Here is a 20,579-nt window from a genome sequence, read left to right on the forward strand (position 1 = left end):
AAAATTTCATTTATTGTGTGCTTTAAATATAAAATCATAGCTGTTAAACCATTTGAATGTTGATGAAAAAGTAATAAAAATATCTAAAGTTTTATAATTTCCTTAAAATGACATGCAAAAAGATTCAGAATTTGCAAGAGAATTTGGAAGTGGCCAAAATTATACTACTGTGTCTTAAATGCTGAAATTTAAAACTTTAATTTCTAGATCTAAAAAAATAAGGTTAAACATCTATTAATATGTTCATTAAGAATTAGTAAACTGGCTACATTCAGGTAATTAACATATTCATCAGAAGAACTGGAAAAATTAAGCAAATTTTATTTTGGCTAACAGGTGCCTTTGGATAAATACCTTTGCAAACTCACCACACCCCAATGACTCAGGTAAGCCACCCCCCACTAAATGAAGGGTTAGGGACTTGCAGTTTGCAAGGTGACAGAAGGCAGAGTAAAGGTCTTGGTCATGGTACACACAGATGAAAGCCTGTATGAAACAGCCCACTGACTAGGACAGACGTTGAACATACTGTTACATGTATGTGTGCGTGTATGTGTGTGTATGCATTAACTGAGGCCAACCTTGTTCTCAAAAGGAACTAATAAAGATACTACTTGATAAAATGAATTTAAAATACGTTATGCGAGACAAGGTTAAAATAAGAGAAGGAAAGTAAGACTGTGACCATAGGCACATCAAAATCTAATTTTTAGAGTTGAGTGGCATATTACAAGTTTAGCTTATAATTCACAGTGTGTGAGAAGAAAAAGCCCCACAGATGCTCAGTGGGATGACAGGAGTTACTGATCCCGAGAAGGTCACTCTGTAGGCAGGTCTTCCCAGAGCAACAAGGGAGTGGCTTTCTCAGGCTGTGCTCTCTGGGAGCACAGCCCTGGGCTTCCCGGGCCCATCACGTAGATGGTCTCTCACTAAAGCCAGTGGTTTCACGACAAGAAACTACAACAAAAGCAATGCTACTAGAAAGGGGTGGGCCGAGGTCAGGATGGAGAGGAGACCCCAAACTGCAGCTCCCTGATGATATGCTGTGGATCAGGAGGTAGAACTAGGGTAGAACTCCGTGGATCAGGAGGTAAGAACTGCTCACCATTCGTGCGTTGGGTTAATTAGGCTGTGTTCAACCCAGGGTAGAAATAGGGGGAAATTTCCCCTTGATTTATTACAAACTCCATTATTGAGCACACAGTGTTGGAGAAAATGAATGAAATGAACACAACTGTCTGTTAACAAAGAAAAAAAGAGCACACACACAGACCCCACCCCATGGCCCCTCGGCCCCACGCGATCCCAATGTTCGGGTTCTCGGGGAATCTTTCAGGGGCTGTGAATGGGCAGTACCTTCAGGATGGACCGGTGGAAGAAGAGGGCCAGCAGCTGGATGAGGTCGTAGAGAACGTAGCCCTCCTTCTTCTCCACCCCAATGATGTTGGGTGGGTGGTAAGGCTTGTCTTTGTTCAATTCCACACTCTTGTTCCAGGGAAAGAACCCAAACTGGAAGAAATACTTGACCACAATTGCCACCTGCACACAGATGATAGAAATGTTTAAAAAACGAGTCCTTTTAAGAATAGTTCTATAAGAGAAACAGTGATACAAAAAATTAAGGGAAAAATTTCTCAGTTTTGTTGCTGGGAATGCACACACCGTGTGGAATAACAAATTCTCATTCTCAGACTCTGACTTTAGGACAAGCACAGAATCTCACCTCCAGGGCCTTCGACTACGGATACATCAGGGCCATTTAGGTTACTCCTGACTCGGCTTAAATGACTTCTGCTACTGTTGAGGAGTTGGCTAATTTCTACTGATTCAATTAGATATTTACGCAAGTATTCAGCTATTAAATATGGTAATTAGAACCAACAAGAACAGGAAGATCTTTATCTTTATACTTTATGGTATTGCTTGAATTTGTAATCTTTAGGAGCAAACCACACAGGCTCGCTGTACACGGTATTACTTTATTCTCATCTCTCTCTTCTCACCATTTTATTGCTCATTGGAAGTCCTCAAGAAGAAATAAAAGTGAATGAAACAAAATCTTGCCAGTCGTGCTGGTAACTAGCTCACGGTGCAAACGTGGAGATGTTTGCAGAGATGGACACTGAAACGTCGTCCAACGTCTGCGTCATCAGGGGTTAATTCATTACACATAATCCAACAATAAGAATAGGTTTACAAGTCCTCCATTGACCTAGAGTTCCCCTTCAGCCCTCCTCCTCTCACACTTCTTCCCAAAGTCCAGCCTCTGAAGAGCAGCCCTGCGTTCCTTACCCCGGTGCTTGCACCCCGCACACTGGGTACCCACACAGACGCTAGAGCCCATCCACACCCTCCCGTGCACCCCACCCAGTGTCCCTTCCCGAACCTGCTCCTCTGTCCCCTCCTCTCAGTCCCCCTGCAGTGACATTGGTCCGGACCGTGATATTTCTCACCCCGGCTGTTTTCCAAGCCTCCACTTTCACTCTGTATAAAGACTTGCTAAAACACACACTTGACGGAGTCGTGTCCCGTTCAACTCCTTCAATCCAAGGGACCGAGGGCTGAGCGTAAACCCCATGGACAGATATCCCTGGGCACCTCTGCTGCCCGCCCCTCCAGCCTCCTTGCAGCCCCATCATGGCCCGTCCGTCCTGCGCTCGCCGGGCTGTCTTACGCCTTCGTTTCTTCGCAAGGACTGGACTCGCTTTGCTTTCGTCCTTTGCCGAACTTCTCTCCTCCTTCCCACGTCCCCCCCTTGTGCTGCCGAGTCCCCACCACCCCGGCTACATGAGGCCGCGCACCCGCTGCGCTCTGCACCGGCGCCCACCCATGCAGTGTGGTTTTGAACTGTAGGCAATTCTCCGTTTACACTCATCAGTTTGCCACAGGAATCTGCGACCACTGAGAAACAGGAACGACCATTTTTTAAAACTTTCTGTTGTTGCCTCTTGCCCAGCATAGCCCCCAGCTGTGGCCCAAAGTCTGGGTTGTGGAGGGAATTAACGTCAACAACGCCTCAGTGTGACAGAGAAAATGGAGAGCCCCACTTTGAACCGGGAAGATCTCATTTCAAGACGAAAGCTGTGCATCAGCGGCTCTTTCTCCCTTCTCCACATTCCTAGAACCTGCCCTTACGTCACGCGGGGGTGAGAAGCTCCTCCCGCAGAGGCGCTGGGGAGAATCCCCAGGTCCCAAACAGGGAGTCACTTATGCCCCGATCACCAAGTCATGTAATGGAAGTAATATTTAAGAGCCATTATTTACACAGACTAATTAAAGTCATGGATATGTATTTGGCTTCACATCTTTTATTTTTATTATGGAAATAAGATACATGATAGCAATACTTTAAAATGAATACTTTGGAGATGATTTAATACATAACTTTGTTTTAATTTTGCTGTTGAATTACTTGTAAACCTATAAAATTTCTAGACTCTAACTCTACACCATCATGAGTACTATCCTTGAAGAAGAAATTGCAGCTCCACTGTTAGTGAAAACTTTCCTTCTGAGCCAGGTAAGAAAATGAGGCTTCTTCACAAACCTAAGATGACAAAGAACTGTGATGGCCCAAGGAACAAAGTCTGTAAGAGCCTCCCTTTTACTCCCAGTTTTATGGTTGCAATGGGAGTTTGTGAATTGCTACGTACACAACAGGGCAGGACAGAAAAGCAGGTTCGTACATTTGGGCAGAGTGTCTCTTGTCCCCTCACGGGTGATGAAAATGGGGTGGCAATTCTCCTTTTCTGTTATTCAGACTTTTAAGGGGGTGGGCATGTGACTTTGTGTTTTGATGTGTGGAAATTGGCTTTAGGTTTAAAAATGGGAAAAACGCAGGCTGCATCAAACTGTTCCAAGTGCTTACTGTATTGTCTGATCCAATGTCCACTCACTGACTGTGCACTGGCTCCGGGGCCGTGCTTGTTTCTGCTTTTCACTTACCGTCTTGGTGGCTGAAACCACAGGGCAGACACCAGACCTCAAAGGCCTCCCCCACCACTCGCTAGCTGGGTAACTTCGGGGCAATTATTTAATCTCATTGAGGCTATTTCCTTATCTGTTAGATGGAATGATATTAGCCCCTATGCTGTGTGAGGTGTGAAACGTGAAAAGATAAATATAATTACCGGCACCAGGGAACTGTTGGTTATAATCATGTGTCCACCTAAGAATATCCGTTTCACTGACGGTTTATGTGAAATTGTCTGGAGTCGGGCAGGCCCACCCAGAGTGACGCCCTGTGACGGGCAGGCCAGTTCCGCCCGAGGCCTACCTCTGTGTAGACGATGGCCATCATCCAGAACCGTCTGCTGGGCCGGGGGACAGACAGCATGGCCCAGAGGAAGATCAGGATGGGCAGCACGAGGGTGATCATGGAGGCGGAGACCATGTGGTTGAGGATGATGACGAAGTAGCACACCATCTCCGAGCGGGCCACCAGCGTGTTGTACATGGCGTAGAACAGCAGCAGGAAGCGGGGCTGCCCAACATAGAACTTCTCTGACTCTTCCAGCTCATTGTCATGGAACATCCTGTTAGAATAAGCAGCGTGACACTACATGGGTCTTAATTCCCCCAGACGACTGATTTCCTCTTGGCGTGACCCTGCTGTCCCTCCCTGCTTCCCGGGTCCCCAGGTGTCTTGCGGCATCAACCTCATATTGTGCTACAGAAAGAGACATGAGGGGTTTCCCTGGTGGCGCAGTGGTTAAGAATCTGCCTGCCAATGCAGGGGACACGGGTTCGAGCCCTGGTCTGGGAAGATCCCATATGCCGCGGAGCAACTAAGCTTGTGAGCCACAACTACTGAGCCTGTGCTCTAGAGCCCGCGAGCCACAACTACTGAGCCCGCGTGCCACAACTACTGAAGCCCGCATGCCTAGAGCCCGTGCTCTGCAACAAGAGAAACCACCACAATGAGAAGCCCATGCACGGCAAAGAAGAGTAGCCCCCACTCACTGCAACTAGAGAAAGCCCACATGCAGCAACGAAGACCCAATGCAGCCAAAAATAAATAAATAAATAAAGAGACGTGAGCACACATGTCTGTTACAGACACTTTGCTGGTTGTACGATTCAGTGGTAGAAGCACCAAGTTGGCTCCTACTTGCAGTGCAGGAAGTACTGAAAGCAGCACGTTGCCTGTAAACATCCCAGTGGACGTTTTGCACGCGGGTCTCTGCGCCCAGCAGCCCAGCGGGCACTAAGGGACACTCCCAGCTGTGGCTGAGGCTCTTACTTGTTCAGCAGTAGCTCGCTGGCCGTCAGCTCATGGGTCAGGGGTGGCAGGATGCTGGCCTCCAGGCGGTCCGAGCGGCTGTCGTTGGGGCTGACCGCCATGTGGGTCTGGCCCCCCGAGTCGTCCCGGGAGTCAAAAGACAGGTGCTCAAAGCTGACGGCCTTGCTGTAGGACGGCGGGGCCTCCATGTCGCCGTCCTCCGTGGGGTCTTGTGGGGACTGGGTGTCCCGGGCCTCCTCAGGCGCCTCCTCATCCTGCTCGGCCTCCACCTCCTCTATGGTCTCTGTGGTCCCCTGGCGCGAGTAGAGCATCGTGCACTGCGTGGGCTCACTGTCAGGACACAGGGATGGGCACCGCCTGGTCTCAGCATCTACTCCCCACCCTCCCGAGGGCACCCACGGCCGCGCATCCAGGCACGTGGGGGGAAACGCCCCCTCGCTCCCCCATGTTCCATCTGCTTTGCTTCTGGATAATCTGTCTGGTCCGTAGAGACGGTGGGGTGGGCTGAGGTTCCCAGGGTGCTAAACCCTCCTGAGCAGAGGTTTTCAATCCCATCAAGATTCCTAGCCACGGGGCCTGGTGTTTATTTCCAATCAAGACACAGTGAGCTCAGCTCACCTCCCAGTGTATGGATTTTAAAGAAAGGCGCTCAGGGAAACGAGAAGCCTCAGCTGTCTGGGTCCGCAGGTCTTAGCCAAGATACACTCTACTCTCAATGGACCCCAGATCCGTAAGGGGAGGACAGGAATGATGGACCGTTGGCAAGACAATGGCATGCTTTATAACACACGGCGCACTTCCTGCAGGCTTGCTTCTCCCTGTGTTTCCATCCTTTGCCTCTTCTCACTGGTGCCTCTTACATCTGACTGAATGCTCACCACCTCCCCGTCCCCGGGTCCCCACCGCCTGGCATGTGGAGGCCCCGCCCACCACTCTCTGCCCTGAGGGTCTCTCTCCAGGGCTGAGTCCCCAGCTCGGGCTACCCTCCTGCTCTCTCTCCTCCCAACGACTTTCCGCTACCAGCTCCCCTTCCAGCTTCATTTTTCATGAGCTCCTCTGCCATTATCTTCACTCTACTTTTGCTTCCTGTTCTTCTCTCTTGTATCCCTCCTGTCCTTCTAACTTTCCCCGCCAGGTCCGTGCAGGAGAAGCTGGAAGTGAAATACAGCAGCCAGAGCCGTGAAATTCAAAGCGTGCCTTCTATACTGTCTACCTCGACACACCCAGCCCTGAAGGGGACGGGGCAAAAGTCATCTAGAGATGCAGAGTCTGCTGGGTGTAGAGCGATAATCTGTTAGACTCTGAGACGGTGCTGCTATCTGAACGGCATGTGCGAGCAGCTGGGGCCGTAAACACTGAGATGCTCAAATGCGCAGACTGTACCCATTTTTCTTGTCATGGACACTGGAGCACACATGTGAATGAATGAATGAATGCATTTGGCTGAGCCCTGAGACTGAAGAACCACATTTGTATGAGCTCTTGATCCTAACTCAGGGGTGTTCAGTGTCCCCAGGGCTTTGGTTCTAAGCGTGCACATCATGTAGAAGGCTGTCGGAACACCAAGACAACCAGCTTTTGGCTAAGACTTACCTTGATTAGACATGGCCGTGAAACTGACTGATCACCCCACTGAGTTTTCAGACCACTGGAGCCAGCCCCACACCAGGTCTAACTTCCAGTGGGACCGTAAACGATCACAGGCACGCTCTCTGTGGTTTTAAAAGAGGTCCGGCCCCAAAGGGATTCAGCAAATCCTGGTACGTTCAGGAATCAACAGCGTGGAATGGCATAGCATGTGCCAACCAGAAGACATCTCCAATGGCCGTGGCATTCCCAGAAACACCAGGCACCAGCCTCCTGCAGCTCTGAACTGAGATACACAGCTGCCGGCAACAAGGACTCAACACCCCCCTGATTTGCCAACGTTGACATTAGTTTTGGGTTGGGTTATTTGGGTAGGTTGTTTGGTGTCAGGATAAGCACAATGCAGCTCATGCTTCTGTGCTCCTGCTGACTTTTCAAAGGCAATTCAAAAAAGAGCTTTTAGCTTTTACGCAAGTAATTTCATTTCTAAATGATTATTGTTTTATCATAGGATTTAATGAGAAAACTTAAGCCCAAAGTAATCGTTTCCAAACCAAACAAGTTAAGGTCTACAAAGGTGATATATTCTACTGCACAGTAATATTCTTTTTAAAAAACCAATGGTAAACTATGTCCTGACGTTTATGTTAATTATGCATATAAAACGTGGACAGATTCATTCTGTATCAACTAAATGTGACTACATACGGGATTTTGGGATTTTTTTTCCCCTACTTCATGGATCTTTGGATGAAATCATGAGAAAAAGTTTCCTGCCCTTCCTGACCCATTTCTCCCTGTGAGGACCACCTACCTGAGCCCTCAACCAAGGAGGAAACATGCTTGTTCCTTTGAAAATAAAAAGTGTGAAATACTTACAAAATGAAGGACAATGTTTATAGTAGGATTTTTAAAAAACTCCTAACAGACAAAAACCAAAGAGCAGTTAGTTTAATAGAATGCTGTCCTGGGAACGACCAGTTATATCCCAGGAAGGGCAGTGGTTATGCTTTGGTTAGTCATGCACATTCTTAAAATAAAAATGAACAAAAACACACAGGTCACAAGAACTCATTTGTGCAATGACCCAGGGGGGAGGTGACACGGTTACGGACAATGCATGCACGTGTGAGCACCTGGAGGCTAAGCTGGCACTCTCAGCTGACGAAGAGGACACATCCATGCTGAACATTTTACGGAGCCCGGGCCGAGCGCGCTCACTTGTTTTAGGAACAGTTTCTGGTCCATCTAAATCATCAAGGGTGGACTGCCTTGAGAACAGCATGGTTGCTTCCGTGTAGCAGCTAGCAGCGCAAACAGTTACAGAGACACAGTGTTAAAACAGCGCTGGAACATGAGTCACACACGGTCAGCGACCCAGACACCGCCATGCAGCAAACCACACGCCACTCCAGCACCACGGACAGCGACCATCGCAGCGGGGCCTCCAGGACAGAAAAGGGAAGATAAAACACAGCAGTACTGGGCTGAAAAGAATGTAACAGCTGATAAATGATGAAATGTCACTCTCTGGGTGGGACAGGGAACTAGAATAAAGACAAGTCCCGACCTTTCTCTCACAGAGCAGAATTCATAGTTTTCCAATTTTACAACTGAGTTTTTTTTTTGATGAAAGGATACATGTTTTATTCACAGCCCCCCACCCAATTCTGAGTTCATTGAGAGCATTTTGTAGCTGAACTGATTACACAGAAATATCTGCTCATGTAAAGTTTATATAAAAATGTCAATTTTTTTTTTTTTAAAAACACAGTCTCCAAAGGGAAAGAGGGAAGCTCAGGACTGACCACAACAAACTGAATTTTCCATCCCATTTTCTGAGTGATATTCAGTTGAACCAAACTAGATGGCTTGGACAAGAGATGCTGGTTTGATATGCAACTGGATATAAACCAACATCAAAAAAAATGAAACAAAATGGTAAAAGGCAACAACAAAGGAAATCTAGCAGTGGCAGGGCCATTTTGTCTGTTAACTGTTCATTGAGCCTAATGAATGGTTTTCTTAGGATCATGTTTTAGGTGTTGGCGGACGTCACGAGGGCGAGAGCCCATTGGCTGAAATCCTCAGCTCCTGTCACCCGACAATCAGGGAGGAAGGGTGGCAGAGTTAGGGCTGAGCTGCTACTGGGTGATCACAGTACTGGAGACGCAGCCAACAGAGCTCAGACAGAGGTGTGACTGCAGTTCACACGCAGAGTTTAACCCCAGAGAGGGACACACCCCCCAAAGTGCCTGACACAGAGGCTCCTGGGGCAATAATCTTCAGCCTGAGCATGAGTGACCCGGCTGACCCTTGTGATACTGGATGGCTGATTTCCTGGATGAACATCACATGTGGCTGCACTAGGGGACCTACTGTGTGCTGGCTGGACAGTCAGACATCCACAGTCAGTGACCACGGGGCAGAAATGGAAACCGTTCAGGACAATGGAGCTACCTCTGGGGTCCCCTCTGGGAGTAGGGAATTTGAGGTTCTCATGGAACCGTTAAAGGGTTTCAGGTTCCTGGAGTTATAGCTCCCCCACCAAGCCCCGAGTGCTCTAGAGGGGCCACCCTGACTGCACGTTACAGCCATATGGTCAACACGGGGTTCCGGCAATGAGAGAGGGGAACATGCAGGCAACCAAACGGTCTCTAATAAGGATTTTAAAAAATGACACTGACTCCTTTAGATGTCAACCCGTCCTGGACAAAAAGAGGAGATGATGGGGAGATGAACTAGGAACACAGTGGACGAGCACAGTGGGCCTGGGCCTGGGTCTCCACGCCGACCGACACTGGCTGCCTGCTGGGTTTTAGATAAAGCGCTTCCCATCTTCGGGGTCGGTTTCATCATTTATGAGATGATGGAACTGGATCTGTGAGCTTCTGTGTCATTTCATATTTTCAGAGGTGGATCCCATGATGGCCTTTTGGGAGTTTGCAGCAGAAAGATGCTGTGTGCCCTCACCTGCTCGATTTTCTGCACGGGAATCATTGCTCTGACCCCAAAGTCCTATTAACCTTGTTCATTCTTAGGTGAGTTGTACTGTCACATCAGCCCACTTTCGGACCCCACACAACCCCAGACTATTGGGTTATTTGCAGTGGACCAATTTGTCATCCAAGCCAGGACAGTTTTAAAAGTGAAAGGGAAGAGGAGAAGCTTCACAATAACAGATGACAAATCTAATCAGACGATGTCTTCATTGAGATACCCCAGGGGCACACAGCACACATTTCAAATGATAACCACTCTGGTCATATCTAGGAATGTTCCTTAGAATGTCACTGTTTCCTGAAGGAACTTAAACTAATTTATTTTCTGGGAAGGTAGAGGATACCTGATTTCAAAAAACAACCATTTTTTAAAAAGTGCTATTTCACATCTGGATTTGAAGGAAATCGGGACTATTCCAAAAAGTCAAAGGGAATACAAACTCATTTGTTAGGTTCCCACCCTAACCCCCTCTACTGTCTGCCAGAAGGAAAAGTGGGTGAGATGGGGCGAGTAGGAGGGCTCCACGCAGGCTGGGTCCTCGGAAAGGGGCTGGGCCACATGGAGCGTGTGTGTCCCCGTGTCCCCGCTGGGGTTGACACTACCCTGCTGCAGGGCACAGGTGTCTGAGAGCAAGCTTTCATGCTGGGAGTCCCTCCCAGAGAAGGTCACTGCCTCCCCAGCAATCGGCAAGGCTTCCTGTGGACTCTAATGCAGACACGTGATTTGAAAGTTTCCTAAACAAAGAAACTGGAAGTTCTGCTCAGCCTTTAAGGAAAAGGCAAGTATGTTCACTCAGTTACTAATGACATAATGAACCTATTGTGTCTCCCTTTTCTTTAGGTTACAAATAAAGAGTAAAAGAACATTAAAAAATAATTTTAAAGGTATTGGCTTTCTACTAGTAAATGTATTGACGGATTGACCATTTTAAAATGTTTGGGATATTTTGACAGTCTTTGTTAAAAAGCAATCGATGGATTTAAATATCTCCTGCCTCACAGTTTTTGACTATGGGTGCAGCTTTATGTTTGTCATCTTGGATCAGATTTAAAGGCAGTTACTTGATTTTATTTTGGCCAGTCTTTATTTTCTTTTTCTTCTTCAACCTCCTAAAGTTGTGATTTACAGTATTTAGTTACTTTCTTAATTGACCATATTCTCAGTGGTTACGCAGCTGAAAGTTACTAATAAGTAACTTTCAGGAATAAGGAATCGTGTATGTTTATTTTATGAACAACTGATTTTCAGTTCACTTTCTAATTTTCTCTTTGATTCATTTGGTTCAGAGTTTGGTTCTGGAACCACTATTCTTAAGCCAGGCTCACATATAATATTCTGGAGGCCCGTGAAACCCCTGTAGTTCTACGGAAAAAATTTGTAATTATGTGTGGTTTTCCCCTTTGGGAAATAGTCTATAGCCTCATGAAATTTCAGAAGAGGCTCATGTCTCTGTCAAATGGGGACGATAACAGTACATCTCGAAGGGTCTTTTAAGGATAAAGTGAAGAAACCCATGCACAGCGTTTAGTGCAGCCCCAGGTGAAGGGTCAGCGCAGGTGCCTGTGTGAAGCAGGGCTGTGACCACACAATGTGGAAGATGGGGGCAGACAGAACCACTTCTCAAATTTCTAAAATTATGAACCATAAAGTAACGTTTCTGAAAGGAAAAGATCAAGGATAGCAATAGATGGTAGAAGATTCTAGAACAGAAGATTCTTTCTGGAGCAGCATTTTAAACGCATTAAAGAGGCAGCTCTTGATACAATTAGTCACTTTGTGATGCGGAAGGCTCGTCTGACTTGACTCCAGCTTGGAAATCCCAGTCCTGTGGCTGTGAATCACACAGGTCTTGCTAATAGTTATAATTGATTCCTGCTTCTGTCTGCCCGGTCCAGGGACGGGCAATGCTCTGCTTGGCTGTGGCCACAGAGACAGCCCGGAATGGCTGGGCACCCTGCATGATTCTGATTAATCTGCACCTCACCCATCGTTTCTCACCTCTGTTACCTTTGTCAAAAGCAACACCATCGTGGAGCCCATGACGTACCTGGAGATGCTGTCGTGGGAATCTAAGCTGTCCATCCTGTGGGCTGTCTGTATACCTGCGGTGGCGCCAGGATGGTCATCAATGGTGTCCAGTCCCGACTCTCTGGAAAGGTTCATGATGTGGTTCTGATAGTACATGTGGATGCTCTCCCGGGTCGGGACGTTGCCCTGCAGAGAAGGAGACATTGTCACGGTCCTTACGAAGCACTGGCCTGTGCAGCTGTCTGGCACTTCTCAATATGGACACCCTCCACCATCACGCACACCTTGAATAGGATGAAAAGCCAAGCTAGTCAAGCTGGGGATCGACATTAACTCATTGAATTAATGGTGCCCGATGTTACTGGGTCATGCCGAACAAGAACCCGTTCTCATTTATGGGTGAAGATGGTCAAATGTACAAGCCTTCTGTTATAAACTAAATAAATCCTGGGGATGCAATGTACAGCATGGGGACTACAGTTAACAATACTGTATTGCATACTGGAAAGTTACTAAGAGAGTAGATCTTCAAAGTCCTCATCACAAGAAAAAAATTTATAACAAGGTGTGGTGATGGATGCGAACTAGACTTTCTGTGGTGATCATTTCACAATATAGACAAATACCAAATTATTATGCTGTAAACCTGAAATTAATATGTTATATGTCACTTACATCTCCAAAAGTAAAATTATTGAAAAAGAAATCCCTTCTTATATGTAGATAATTTTGCTAAGTTAGAGTAACTTTTCCAGCAATGAACTATTATTTTCAAATGTAATCTATAAACCATCTGTGGCTGTATTTTGTGGCTCTGCATATATCCTAATTTTCCCTATGAGAAGTTTCACATCAAACTTGCCAGACTATACAACATGCTCCTTTATGAGACACGGCAGAGCCTGTGCAGCTGTGAACGGTGGTGATGGGAGGGGACAGAAAGGACCCACTGGCCGAGATCCCGGGACTGTGTGTGTGTGTGCGTGTGTGTGTGTGGCGTCTGATTATTTTCATTCTGAGCATGGAACAGACTTAAATATACAAAAAAGCAAAGGGGTTATGTAAAGACTGTCTAGAGAGAACGGATTTTGTCTGATCCTACTTGGGGTTCTGGATACTGACTTTCAGAATCATGCCAGCAGTGCTACTTTTTTTTTTTTTTTTTCTTTAAAGTATTTAGCCTGCATTTCTGCTTCACCTCCAGATCATTTAGTATTACATGAATTTTTTTCAGGGATTTTTTGTTTTTTAAGATTGATTGATTGATTGATTGATTGCTATATTGGGTCTTTGTTTCTGTGTTAGGGCTTTCTCTAGTTGCGGCAAGCGGGGGCCACTCTTCATCACGGTGCACGGGCCTCTCACTATCGTGGCCTCTCCTGTTGCGGAGCACAGGCTCCAGACGCGCAGGCTCAGTAGTGTGGCTCATGGGCCTAGTTGCTCTGCGGCATGTGGGATCTTCCCAGACCAGGGCTCGAACCCGTGTCCCCTGCATTAGCAGGCAGATTCTCAACCACTGCACCACCAGGGAAGCCCCAGTGCTACCTTTTTAATCTCTCTGGTCAGCATGCACCTCTCGATCCTCAGGACGGTGGAGATGTCGATGTGCTCCCTGGAGATGGAGTTCAGCCATGTTGTGAAACTGTCCACGGTCGCCAGAAACAGGACCCAGGTGAACTTCAGAATATTAAATAGCCTCTTGATGATATTATCTAGGAGGAAGAAGAGAACACGATTTAAAGGGACATCGTGCCCTTAGCCGCGGTGCTGTGTGTGGTATTTTACCAAATGCAGCCCTGGTTTTGCCCTCGTCCCCAACAGGGAGTGACAAGGGCGTTGGGGGGAGCCCAGGCTAGGAAGCCGTGGGCGGAGCTTTCCACACCTGCTGCGGTAGCACCAAAACAAAACGCGGATAGAGTTTTTAACCTTGGGTCAAAGCATCAGTCAGAATAGGTCCGTATGCAGTTAACAGGTTTGATTAAAAGTAGAGATTGTGCTCAGAGATATTTGTTACTGACGCAGGGACAGAAACAGTCTGTATCTATCCAGGTAACTGGGTCCTTTAATGCTTTTCCTGTATGTTTCTTCTTTTCTTAAGTAACAATTGTCATGGGAAACAATTCTGTTGGTTCAGAAGACTCTGATGCGTCTCACTGCAGCTGGATTGCAGTTAAACCACCTTAAAGGTATTTTGTAGGGAATTCAGTCCACACACTAAGAGTCTATCTAAACCACTGACTTATCTTCTCCATATGTATTTAATGACATCGAGCTGTGCTAACTACAAAATTTTCCGCGGGGGTTGTAGGGGGGCAGTCCTCTCCAAACCACAGGAGCCCCGAGATTCCCGATGACCCTGGGCTGCCTTCCTCATCTCAGCTGTGACTGGGGACCAGCCCGGGAGGCCGCGTGTGACAAGCTCCGCTCGGGTTCCCACCGTGTCCCTGATGTCGTGCCTCTCCGGCACCCCCGGAATTCAACGTGAGCTCTGGGTCACGGCTGCGACATAACTTATTTTAGGTCAGAATCAAAATAAAAGAGGGAAGATCCCATATTAACTGTCTGTCTTACTCATTGCTTCCTGTAAATCAGTGCTTTTTCAACTGGTATACAAGGAACACTTCAAGACACATCACCAAATCACCATCCATGTGTACATATTTTTACTTTGGCTTTTTAAAAAATTAGTTTTATTAGCTATTTCAAACACTGACTGCAATAAAGGGAATACTTAGTGAACACGACAATGAATTAAGGATTGCCTTATTGTCTAAAAAAAAAAAAAAATCAAGGCACCACCACCAACACCCTCAATAAGAAAATCAACCTGTATCCTTCACTCTTCTTCTCACCAGAAAAAGGACATCAGATTCAACTGTCATAGTAAGAGCGTAATGAATTTATGATTAATGATGATAGTTTGGAATGGTTGTAGTTTAAGGTCACTAATACAGCAGGTAGAAAAAGACAAAATTCACTGACATAAGCTTTTCTGTGCGGGGGGGTCATTTTCTGGATGGGGCCGTACGGTACACATTTCCAGCTTTGCAGGCTTTCTGTCTCTGGCCATCTCGGCTGTGCTGGTGTGAAAGCAGCTGTAGACAGTGGGTGGATCGTCTATCAATGGGCAAGCCTGGGTTACCAAACTTTAATGACGGACACTGACACTTGAATCCCATACTTTTCACGTGTCATTAAATACTCTTCTTCTTTTGATTTTTTTCCAGCCATGAAACGTGGTAAAAGTCATCCTTAGCTAACAAGCCACAGAAGAACAGGTGGCAGGTGGGATTTGGCCCAGGAGTGGTGGAGTCTTGCAACCTCTAGCCCAGGTGTAGGGCCCACCCCTGTCGCTGTCCTCTCTCTACTTTAAAGACTGAAACGTGAACCAGAGTTTGACTTCGTCATGGAAAAAAATTATTTGTGAATTTGGGTGGCCTAGGAGAAAGGCAGAACTTCTCTCAGGTGAAATTTTGCTCTTTCCAAAGGAAAACCATCCAAGGGAAGCTTAGCTAGTGTATGGGCTCCGCACATGGTCCAGGTGGGTCAGGGAGACACAAGGAAGCGGTAGACGGCGCTACCTCCTGAGGTCACAGGAACCTTGGAGCTGCCACCTGGGACTCTGGAAAAGGAGCTGGGGGAAGCATGTAGTGAGAAGGGGCCTTGAGCCTCTGGGTCAAGCAGGCCCAGAGGAACTGGCCAAGAGAGCCCCACCTGGCAGATACTGACTGCCCACAGCCTCTTCGTGTAGACATCAAGGGCAAGTTCGACCCCTGGAGGCTGAAGGACTAAACTTGATAAACTTTAGCAGCATCTTATATTTTTGACGACCTATTTTTTTTCATACATTCACAATTATTTTGTTAGAAGCTGTGAAGATAAGTCTAATTATTTCACGGTTTTGCTTATGGTGTTCCTGACTATGTTGGAGCCCTGTATAACATAACGTGCACTTTACCCACTGGGGTGATCATAGACTCACATGGGAAATTAGAATTCTTATTCTTGTTTATTTTTTAACCATAGAGGCCGGAGGGCATAGTTGTTAAGAGCACAGACTCTGGATTCTGAGTCCTTGGATCCAGATCCCAACTCTATCCTTGAGTGGTTGTATAGATTTGGAGAAGTTGGCTAATTTTTCTCTGCCTCAGTTTCTCCTTGGTTAAATGGGGAAGAGGGCTTTGAGGGGGTTGAACAAGTCAATGCGTGTAAAGCTCATGGAAAAGTGCCTGGCAAAGGAGCTGTGCCATCCAAAGCGTGATACAGCTTTGCAGCAACAATGGGGTATGTGGTCCCACAGACATATGAGCCGATTATCTGGATGTGAAGGCCAGGTTCAAGGATTGTGCCTCCGAGGGCTTGGAGAGCACTCAGGAAGCCTCATTTTGTGTCAGCAGATGGCATCCTTGGATGTATTTGTGTCCAGAGCAAAAGAGCCTGAAAACCTTGCCTGCTGCTAAGTGATGCTTACAGGAATGCCAGCCCCGTGAGAGAGGAAGCGGTGTCTGTGGAGCCAAGAGGCATCTGGGTTCATTGCATTTGGAGGCTTTTGTTTCGCCTCTTTTTTTCCTGATGGAGAAATCTTCCTCCCAATCGTGGACTCCGTGAAGCCCAAACGGCACCGTGACCAGGCTAGGGGTTAGAAGACACCGGTTCTGTCCCCTACTGTGTGGAGTCCTGAGCAAACGCAGTGGGGTTTGGTTTTCTTCCCTAAGACGAGGAGCTTGGCCCAAGCCTGGAGGCCCGCTCAGTTCCGCAGTGACTTACTTCTCACTTCACTCCTTTTCCATGTACTTTAAATTAATTGCCAATATTTTTTGTGCCTCTACTCTGATGGCTTCCCTGGGACATTTACAAGTTGCTCTCCAAACTCCCTTTCATAGGTACTTGGATAAAGGAATTTACAAGCCGACTCTAATCCAACATTTCATCCCACAGTGTAAAGGTCAGGTCTACTTTTTGGAGTGCCTTTGCAATTTCACTAGAGATGAGATTTCAAGGGACACATTATTAAGTCACAGTGCAGCAAAAGGATTTAATTCACTGTTTTCAGGCAGCCTTCCATTACGTACTATCTGCGCAAGAAACAAGTTCCAATCTCCCCGCCCCCACCGATGGGAGCCTTTATTTTGTTACCTGGTCCATCAGACTTCTTCTTGATCGGTTCATCCTCCCGGTCTTCCCACTCCACAGAACCTGCCAAGACTGTTTGAGAAACACGGGTTACATCCTTTTAGGGTAAATGAATGCCAACACTACTCTTCTGGATTCAGAGGAATTTTATAATGAAATCTAGGACATTCTGCCGATTTGAAGAGCTCCTGGGGAAAAGTCATAAGAATTCTGAGCTTTCAGATTCTCTTCACTCCACTCCAGAATGAGAATCATGGAACTGGGGGTGGGTAAACTACAGCCCTCTGGCCAAATCTTTCCTGCTTCCTGTTGTTAAATGGCCTGTGAGTTCAACTATTTTTAATAGTTGAAAAAAGTCTGAAGAACAATAATATTTTGTGCATATGAAAATTACATGAAATTCAAATTTTACTGGAACACAGCTACACCCATTTGTGGACATACCGTCCAAGGCTGCTCTCATCCCAAGATAGCAGGGTTGAGTTGCAGCAGGAGTTTACAGCCTGTAAAGCTTACAATATTTACCATCCGGCCCTTTACAGAAAGTGTACTGACTCCTGTTACACACTGTGAAGTTGTAATTTTGAACACCTTGGGGTAATGTTATAAATTTTAGTGGGTCACCCTTAAAATGACATCACAGAGTTTCATTTTATTTCTTAGCCTCATCTTTTAAGGTTGAGGTTGTCAGATCTAGCAAATGAGAATATAGGACACCTGGTTAAATTTGAATTTAAGATAAATAACACATCATTTTTTAGTGTAAGTAAATCCCATGCAATACGTCCAAATTATACTGAAGCTTAAAGATTATTTGTTGTTTTTCTAACAAATTCAACTAGAACCGGGGTTCATGTATTTTATCTGGTAACTCTATCAAAGACGATTCACAACCTGACTCCAGTTAATCTTCCCAAACTTATTTTCTACTGCGCTCTTTTCTGCTGCTCTGTTTCACATCCCGTCTTTACTAGCTAAGCTCTTTAGTTTTCATACACGAACTTGCTTTCTTCTGCCAGGCTCTGGTCAAAGACTATCTTTTGCACAACGTACTGTATTCCTTTGCACTCTGGGTCATAAGTCACCTTTTGTCCTCTGGTCCCACACTATTCTATGTATGCTTATTTTTTAAATGAAACCTTGCAGTTTCTATGTCAACAGGGATTTTTCCCCCTATATTTGTGTTCCCTACTGGTTAAGGTGGAGGGGTCTGGAGCCGGGACACCTGCTATGCATTCCAGACCCACCACTCACTAGCTGGCTGTGACCAGTGCAGGTTCCTTCACTCTTTGGGACCTCACATCCCCAATTGTACGGCAGGGAGTGAGGGGCGAGTGAGTTATTGCACAGAAAGCACAAAGGCAGCTGGCACTTTGGGAGGACAGATGCTACTTGTTTCATCTGCCGACGAAGAAGGGATGATCCCTTGCATCAAGAAGGTGCTGAATAAATATTTATTAAAGAAATAAACATTTATTTCTGTCCCAATATCTTTGAATTATTGCTGTCCTAGATTTGTAGGTAAACGATGGTGTATCTACGCATGAAATAATCTTCATGATACAGACTAATGAGATATTAATAAGATGACTAAAGATTTTTTAGAATTGGCCCAATAATTTTGGAAGAACAAATGTCTGAGACTAGCAAATACAATTTTGAAAAAAGGGGCATAGTGAGGGAAGTTTGCAACACTAAATATTAAAACTAACTCTAGCTACTGGACTCAAAAATATATGACAGTGGCCCAGATCTAGACAGTAGGATAGTGGATCAGAATACAGAGTCCAGAAACATATCTAAGAGCCATACCACAAATGGGAGCTTAATACTGAGAAAAGGAGCATTTAAATTCAATGGAAAAAGGAAGACATTACCAAACAGGTTTAGCATAATAGATCTCTACTTCACAGAATAATAAAAAATTCAAAAGGTAAATAAAATTAAGAGGAAATATAAGAAAACATTTGCATAAAATTGGGGGGGGAAGACTTCCTTAAACAAGACGAAAACATAGAAATTGCAAAAAGAAATTCGGACCTATTTGACAACACAAAAAAATTAAACATTGCTTAGAAAACATATACCATAAACTAAATCAAAAGATAAGCATTGGATTGGAAAAAAGATACTTGTAACACATAAAAAAGGATAATATCCCTAACATATAAATATTTCCTAAGTTAATAAAGGCAAACAACCCAATAGAATGATAGTATGGAACATGATAAAAATTTTAAATCTTAGATTTGAAAGTAAAAAATACCAAGAAAATATGAAATAAAAAATGTTCAATCTCATTAGTTAGGAAAATTCAAATGAAAATAAAAGCCATTTGTCATCCTTGAGAAAGACACACAATAAAAACAGTAATAATAGCCTATGGGATAAGGCTACAGGGGAATAGACACTCCTGCACCTTATACATAGGAGTGTAAATTTCTAAAACCTTTTGGGAAAATATTTATTAAAGTAAAAAAGCACCCACTTTAACCCAGAAATCCCACTTTTGATCATCTATTTTGTGGAAAGTGTGTGTTCTTCCTGACTTTTTGCCATGCATTTAAATACACACACACACAACTATATGTGAACTTCTGTGCAAGGATATCTATGATAGCATTCTTAATTGTGGCAAAATCTGGAAGCAAACCTTATGTCCATTAGTGATGGAAGATTTGGATAAATTATGCATATGCATATTAAAGAATATTTTGCAGCTATTAAAAAAGGATGATATAGTTTTATAAATACTTAATTGGAGAAGTGTTCATGATACATTGCTAATGAACGTACAGGAGAATTTGGACGGCATGGACTCATTTTTGAAACAAAGGAAACATTGCCTGTACATCACAGGAAAGGGGTGGAAGAGAGCACAACCAATGCAAGGGTTTGGTGCCTTAGGGTAGCTTTCAAGGCCAGACTGTGCATCCACTTCTTTATTGCTTGACTTGCTACATTGCCTGTGTCTTAACTTTGCCTTTTTAACCAATAAAGTAAAATAAAATAAAAGCTACCAGGAGGTAGCAGGGACCAGAATGGTCAAAAAGGAGAACAGCTTTGCAATTAAGAGTTCCATTAGAAATTACGTTTTCCTTTTCTTTTTTGAATACATTTTTAATTTCACAAAGAATCTATATATACATTTTCTTTGTAAAGAACTAAAATATAACAAGCCTAAAGTTCCCTTTAATCCTACCCCTTAATCTCAGTCTCTCCCCTCCTCTGCCAGAAGTCACCACTGTAATTAACTTGCTAAGTATTCTTCCTGATCTTCCTCTGGCATTTATACACGACTATATGTACCCATTAAAAATGCAAAATATTGTCTGGAGGCACTTTGGTTTCCTTTGTTTCATAAATGGTTTCATAATGTGCATGCCAGTTTGCAACATAATGCTTTTCATTTAACAATATGTCAGAAATTGTTCTCCAAGTCAGTTCAAAGTAGCCCATCTCATTTTTTAAATGACTAAATCGTATGCTGTAATACATTGGTAACATAATTTACTTGATTCTTCTTCTTTACGTGGGCATTCAGGATGTTTCCAAATTTTTGTTAGTTATAAATAATGTCTGATGA

The 20,579-nt window shown here is 45.0% G+C and overlaps 1 protein-coding gene across 1 annotated transcript in view; it reads right to left on the bottom strand.

Moving 5' to 3' along the window:
- Positions 1-20,579, bottom strand: part of PIEZO2 (piezo type mechanosensitive ion channel component 2) — a 339,105-nt gene that overhangs the window by 24,207 nt on the left and 294,319 nt on the right. Inside the window, exons 34-40 of the mRNA XM_057526094.1 lie at positions 16,997-17,065; positions 13,406-13,572; positions 11,880-12,046; positions 7,966-8,133; positions 5,243-5,572; positions 4,277-4,535; positions 1,357-1,539 (exon numbers count right to left, since the gene is read on the bottom strand). Coding sequence (XP_057382077.1) covers positions 1,357-1,539; positions 4,277-4,535; positions 5,243-5,572; positions 7,966-8,133; positions 11,880-12,046; positions 13,406-13,572; positions 16,997-17,065 — 1,343 coding nt within the window. The remainder of the gene's footprint in view (positions 1-1,356; positions 1,540-4,276; positions 4,536-5,242; positions 5,573-7,965; positions 8,134-11,879; positions 12,047-13,405; positions 13,573-16,996; positions 17,066-20,579) is intronic.

This window comes from Balaenoptera acutorostrata, chromosome 13, assembly GCF_949987535.1.
Source record: "Balaenoptera acutorostrata chromosome 13, mBalAcu1.1, whole genome shotgun sequence".
Taxonomy (NCBI): Eukaryota; Metazoa; Chordata; class Mammalia; order Artiodactyla; family Balaenopteridae; genus Balaenoptera; species Balaenoptera acutorostrata.